The sequence below is a fragment of the Salmo salar genome, chromosome 14 (genome assembly GCF_965601325.2).
Source record: "Salmo salar chromosome 14, fSalSal1, whole genome shotgun sequence".
Taxonomy (NCBI): Eukaryota; Metazoa; Chordata; class Actinopteri; order Salmoniformes; family Salmonidae; genus Salmo; species Salmo salar.
The window spans coordinates 27,427,856-27,434,573 of NC_138304.1; the positions used below are offsets into that span (position 1 = coordinate 27,427,856).

Below are 6,718 nucleotides of genomic sequence, written 5' to 3' on the forward strand. Positions count from 1 at the left end.
TGTGCATGTTTGTTTATGTGTGTGTGTGTGTTAAATATCCCCCTGCCTCACAAGTACTGTATCTCTCCCATGGTTCCCCACAGTGTCATCATGCATCACCACCTATAAGAAGACCCCTCCCCCGGTGCCGCCCCGCACCACCATCTCCAAACCCTTCATCTCCATCACAGCCCAGAGCAGCACCGAGTCGGCCCAGGATGCCTTCATGGATGGCCATGGCCAGGGGAACAGGGACAGCCACTCCCGGGGAGACATGACCGTCCAGTCAGCCCTGTCCAACTCCACGGAGAGCATCGACAGCATGAAGGCCCTGACGGCAGCCATCGAAGCGGCCAACGCCCAGGTCCACGGCCCCGCCAGTCAGCATGTCTCAAACAGCACCATAACCATCACCACCACCTCTGCCCTGGCCCAGATCACTGAGGACAGCAGGAAGGAGCAGGCCAGGAGGGCCAAGTGCCAGCTGTCCATCGGCATCCAGGTCTGTGGTAGACGCTACCTCACAACAACTTTTGAGGTGTCATTTGACATTTAGTTTGATCTGATATGGGAATGATAAGAAATGCATTAGGTGATACAAGAGCCAGGTTTTGAGAGACTGGATCCCCATACCCTTTCTGAGTTGACAGGATGGTTCTACTCTTGCTCTATACTGTCCTCTAGTGGCAGATGTTTACATTTACTTCAGCCTGGTGTTCTGTATATCAGTTTCCCAACTCCAGTCCTCCACTACCCCCAACAGTACACATTTTAATTGAAGCCCTGAACAAGCACACCAGATTCAACTTGTCAACTAATCATCAAGCCCTGGATGTATTGAATCAGGTATGTTTGTCCCTGGCTACAACAAAAATGTGTGCTGTTGGGGGTACTGGAGGACTGGAGTTGGGAAACGCTGTGTGTATATTGTAGTGACTCTGAGGTAAATGTATATTTTATCATTTCATTTCTTTCTTTGATGATTTTATTTCTAGGTGGACGGGCCAGAAGAGGAAGCTTTGGAGATGGAGGACCAGTCCAAGTTCCAATCAATTGGGGTCCAGGTGGAGAATGAGAGGGGGTGAGTCTCTGTCTCTCTCTCTGTCACCCTCTCCCTGTCTCTCTCTCTCTCTCTCTCTGTCACCCTCTCTGTCACCCTCTCCCTGTCTCTCTCTCTCTGTCACCCTCTCCCTGTCTCTCTCTCTGTGTGTCACCCTCTCCCTGTCTCTCTCTCTCTCTCTGTCACCCTCTCCCTGTCTCTCTCTCTCTCTCTCCTCTCAGTCAGGTCAGAATGTCAGTCGCTCACTGTTTCTTGCCTTCAAGACCTTTTGTGTGAATGTCCAGAGAAAGGCATCCGTTTACAAACGAAGGCCGTTATCAAGGGAGTCATGGGAGTTTCTGGGGGAAGAAGCCTGAGCCCAGGGTTGTGAATGCAGTGGAACAGCTGTGCTAGTGAAACAGACATTTGGAACTTTGGCATTTTCTGCCCCCTTCCTCTTTAAGGAAAATAGTGAGGGAGTTGTGTTTGTCTGTTGGACTCGCCGGTGACACGTCTTCAGTGACTTTAGCTGCGTCCTCGCCAGCTGACCTGCGATTGCAGTCTGACGAGGCAAATTAAAACGCCTACACTCTCTACACTTTTTTTGTTCTATACCGGAGATAGAAGTTAGATAAATAATGCTGGAAGACTTTAAAGTAGCTGACTGCTGCAGCTGGTGTCTCAACTTCTGTTAATGAGGATCACTAACCGCCCACTATGGCAGCCTGGTAATACTAGACTGTGGGAGTTTTAATATGAATCAGAGTGAAATTATTCATGTTATAAACCTTATTGTATATTTCTTCCTGGTTCCTACGTGTGTTCTGCTCCACCCTAAGTGTTGTACAGGACAAATATAGCATGAACAGTCATCGGCATGGTGAGGCTGTTCTTGTACAGTTCTGCTGTGTGTCTGTAGTGTAGGGCGCTCGCTCTAAAGGAATGGTCATGGCTGGTGGGTGGTGTTTCACAGTAGTAGCCTGCTTCATGATGACTGCAGCCTAGGGCCCATTCCCTTCCCTCACTCTGTGTCTCTGTGCTCCTCCCACACTATCTCTCTATGTGGGATGTTCATTCATGGTGCCATGGATTGGCTCAAAATGTGGTAAAATACAACTTATGTCCATCAGAATGGATTAAATTCAGGGTCTGAGGTTTTTCTGACCACATGATCTGAACCGGAAAATCTCTGGGCCCTATATAGGCTTAAACTGGGGTTCAGAGTTTTTCCTGGTCAGGTCAGCTCAGACTGGGCACTGATGTCTGTCTCCCCCTGTTGGCAGATACCGGCGGCTCACCCGCTCCAACAGTGTAACAGCCGCAGTACAGGCTGACCTGGACATGCCTGACATGTTAGACAGCGCCCTGGACTCCCCGGAGACAGACTTGCCCTCCTCAGTCTCTGTGTCACGCCAGTACTCCCGCGACGCCGCCACCTCGCCAGCCTCCGCCTCCACCGTCAGCATCCAGGGCTCGGGGAACCACTACCACGCCTGCACCTCAGACGACTACGACGACGTGGGCTTCGACCCGTCCATCCTGCCCCCGCCCGATCCCTGGATCGATAGCTTGACCGAAGACCCCCTGGAGGGGGTCCAGAGGTCCGTGTGTCAGCGGGACGGGCGCTGGTTCCTCAAGCTGCTGCAGGCTGAGACAGACCGCATGGAGGGCTGGTGCAGACAGATGGAGCAGGATGAACAGGAGAACGAACTGCCTGATGACGGTGAGTCTGCGCAGTCCAAAGGCTCTTATACCACTACCTATCACAAATGTGGGTGTGTGTCAGTGGAGGCTGGTGCTGCGTACTTGTGTGTCATTGTACTTGTGCTAGGTAAAATTAGGTGGGCTCATTCCAGCCATTACACTGAGCCAGTCGTCTGAGTTCTTCCTCCACCAGCCTCCACTGGTGTGTGTGCTATCTGTTCTGTGTTTACATGATCTTCCTCTCCACAGTCTTGGGGAAAATAAGGCTTGCTGTGGGAAGTGCTCAGCTCCTGATGTCACAGAAGTTTCAGCAGTTCCGGGAGCTTTGTGAGGAGAACCTGGTGAGTGACTCTTCTAGTTCACCAGCTTCCTTTGTCCCTCTCCCCCTGTTCTTCACATTAAAGCTGAGATAAAACTCTGTTTTGTTCTTCCCATCTTTACTGATCTGTCACCAGAAGCCCAGCGCCCACCCACGGCCCATCTCTCAGGACCTGGCTGGTTTCTGGGACATGCTCCAGCTGTCCATCGAGAACATCAGCCTGAAATTTGACGAGCTGCACCAGCTGAAGGCCAACAGCTGGAAGCCCCTGGACCCCCCGGAGAGAAAGGTAAAACAGGCATCCAGAACCAGCAAGTGTCTGTCTGTGTATGACACAGAGTACATCATGATACGGACCAGCCGAGACATACTCATCATGCCGAAACAAATCAGTAGCTTTGTAACTCATTGCATGGTCTAGTATCGCTGTTGTAGCTTCACTATTCTTTTATATTGACATACTGTATCAATGTTTTTTGGGGGTTTGGCAACAACTGACATTTGTCTAGATGGTGAGGGTTTATTAGATGTACCCCATACCTTGTTAAGTGCTTTACATGGCATGAGTCACACATTACAGCATATACACTACTCCCACTGACAGCCCTTTCCCCGGGCGCCGAAGACGTGGATGTCGATTAAGGCAGCCCCCCCGCACCTCTCTGATTCAGAGGGGTTGGGTTAAATGCAGAAGACACATTTCAGTTGAATGCATTCAGTTGCACAACTGACTAGGTATCCCCCTTTCCCTTCCCAATAGTTTTGTACACAATCATATTTTAACACAGTGAAAAACCTCACACCCAAAAGATGTTGAATGTTGCCATGTTCCTGTCATGTGTTGCATTTAAGTCAGTAGAGTTGTGTTTACTGTACTGTATCATGGCTGTTGCTTTTTATACTCTTGATTTTCTGACCGCTTCTCCATGTTTTTGTTTTGTTGTTCTTGTCGACAGTGAGCTGGTTTTGAGAAGTCATTCCATCTGCCACGCACCACGAGGCCTGACCTCGCTGGGCCACCGTACCTCATGCAGTCGCTGCATCGCGTGTGGTTGTCTATCTGTAACGCTAGCCGTGTGCTGCTATAGGTGTGCAAATGCTGTCTGCGCTCCTGTCCCCGTCCCCCCTGGGAGGCGGCTAACTGACTATTTGTCGTCCCTGTTCAGGAGAAACGGATCCCTCCTCCTGTGCCAAAGAAACCCCCAAAAGGTCAGCCTCCCCTGGCCCGAGATAGGTCCCTGGAGAGCTCCGAGAAGCAGAGGCTGGATGCGCGAAAGCGCTTGATGGCTGCCAAGCGAGCTGCGTCGGTGCGGCAGAACTCAGCCACCGAGAGCGCAGACAGCATCGAGATCTATATCCCCGAGGCCCAAACCAGGCTATGAGCCCCGTGGCAAGCACATCTTCACCACTACACACACACCCTGGCTCACACACACACACACAGATTCACTTACAGTACACCTCACACACCGCTAGAACACAAACACACAGGTAAACATACATAAGCTTTTAACAGTATGGTTCCTGTGGACACAAACACAGAGACCTACTCCCACTGATAGATAAGTGCAGGGTATTTGTAATTATAATCACACTATTTTCTCCGTAGTGGGAAGCGAAATGCCACCGGTATAGTTGTTTCTCTTACATATTATTATCTGTCTCTCACAAATTTGATCCTGGTCTTGTTTCTATCTATGTAACATAGATCCTCGCCTGAAGATGACCGCTTCGTGATCCTTCTTTTAAAAGGTTTAGCACTTTTACCCACACCTGTGTAACATACACCATGATCTTGAAAATGTATAGCATTCTTAATCAATGTAGACAGCTGTTGATATCCTAACAGACAGCAAATAATAATAATCTTTGAGCATTTGGTTTCTTTAGCTCTTTGAACTTTCACCTAAGCATGGGTCAAACAGAAGGCCTTGCTTCATGTCCCATTCAAGCCTCTGAATCTTTTTTCTTTGATTGTGACATGATTGGCAAACGAACAGGGTATATTATGCTTAAGCAATATTTGTTTGAAATCAGATCAAGTAAACGTGTAAAACAAATGAACACTTTGATTTTGAAATCCCATCTGTGAAGATCAGAGATTTGAGACAAAGATCTTTTTTCTGTAGCCAGTTCTGTTGGTTTGTTATGCTGAAGCTGTCTATTGTAAAGACATAGTCGCTTATTCTAGAGAAATATATGTTTCAACGTTTTAGTAATTCTTGGTACAAGGACAACTAATCCTGCTTTCCCTTTTGTAAAGTCTGATGTGTGTCTAAAGTGGATTTATGACAGCTGAGGATATTTGCAATGATGAGCCACCCAATATGAAATACCCTAAAAACAGAGGGACACTAAGAAATCAAGTTCTTTTATTTCTTAACAATGTTTTTCCAGTAGCAAGTTCAGTGGTTTACTTTTATTAGTAAACTATTTCTGGGTATATTAGTTAAATCCCAAGTGGGCCAGTGTGATGCTCCAGCAGGCTTAGCTCTGTGTTATTTCTCAGGAAGAGATGGAAATTCAGTCTGTCAAATCAGGGTCTCCTAGTGCTGGTGGTCTCTGTGTGTGTGTGTTATTGACATGTGCGTGTGTTTGTGCGTGCGTGCGTGCCAGTATGTGGGTGTGGGTGTCGTTTTGTGTGCATCAGTGTTTAGAGGTGAGTGTGTGTGTGGTTGTGGGTCTCTTAAAGTGCTTCCTGATTTCCTCGGTTGACATGTTGGCCTTTCTTCAATACGGTCAAGTAGCCTCATGAACATTTTGTACATAGTCAAAACACCACTTGTACTTGAAAATAACAATTTGTGTGTTTGTACAGAAATGATACATGAGGATGTTCCAGTAAGCATGCAGACACAATATTAGTATTCTAAAATCTATACCTAATTTAGCTGTTTATTTATTGAACTATTTATTTATTGATGATTTCGTTTTTTTTTTTTTACTGTTTCTGTTCAGTGGTCTGTCATGCTACTCTGATCTTATGTTGTATTGTATAGAGAGTATATGTGCATACATATGATAAACACAGAATAAAATAATGATCAACTCTGTTCTCGGTCTTGACCAGTATTCATTTCCATTGACTGATTACATTTTTCGGTCAGCCTGATGTGCTTTTCCTATTTTAACCACTGAGTGGCACTGATGTATTTTGAGATTTTCTTCAATGTGATGCCTTAGCATTTATCATCCACTATTGGACAAAAAAACTGCAATGTATCTGCAATATTGTAAAGAAAATAACAACAAAAAACATTTATAGATTAATAAAAAAAGATGGCCAAAATGTGGATCCACTAAGGAGTAAAAGGGATGCATGCTTTTGTCTTGACATGCAAACAGGTGTGTAACCCAGACACATTATGATAAGATCCGTCTTGACCACCAGGAGTCCTCAATGGCAGGAAACAACAGTGGCTTGTTCCTAGAAAACATTACAGAATGCTCAGATTCAAATATATTGCTAGAACAGACACTTTTCTGTTATGAAACCGACACTCATAGAAACAGTTGTTATTCGTTTGTCCCTATAGGATGACCCTTTTTGGTTCCAGGTAGAACCCTTTGATGGTGAAAAAGGTTCTACTCAGAAACTTGTATTAGTGAAAGGGTTCCACTTGGAACCCCCAAAAAATATTTTAGAGGGTTCTATGGGGACAATTGAAGAACCTTTT

General features: G+C 46.4%; 1 protein-coding gene across 3 annotated transcripts in view; it reads left to right on the forward strand.

The window, feature by feature from the left end:
* Positions 1-6,094, forward strand: part of dlgap1a (discs, large (Drosophila) homolog-associated protein 1a) — a 100,279-nt gene extending 94,185 nt beyond the window's left edge. For all 3 annotated transcript variants that reach the window (XM_014140415.3, XM_045694112.2, XM_045694111.2), the window contains exons 7-12: positions 84-481; positions 975-1,060; positions 2,302-2,741; positions 2,972-3,063; positions 3,178-3,330; positions 4,208-6,094. In XM_014140415.3, the coding sequence (XP_013995890.2) occupies positions 84-481; positions 975-1,060; positions 2,302-2,741; positions 2,972-3,063; positions 3,178-3,330; positions 4,208-4,423 (1,385 nt within the window). In that variant the 3' untranslated portion in view covers positions 4,424-6,094. The remainder of the gene's footprint in view (positions 1-83; positions 482-974; positions 1,061-2,301; positions 2,742-2,971; positions 3,064-3,177; positions 3,331-4,207) is intronic.
* The last annotated feature ends 624 nt before the right edge of the window (positions 6,095-6,718 follow it).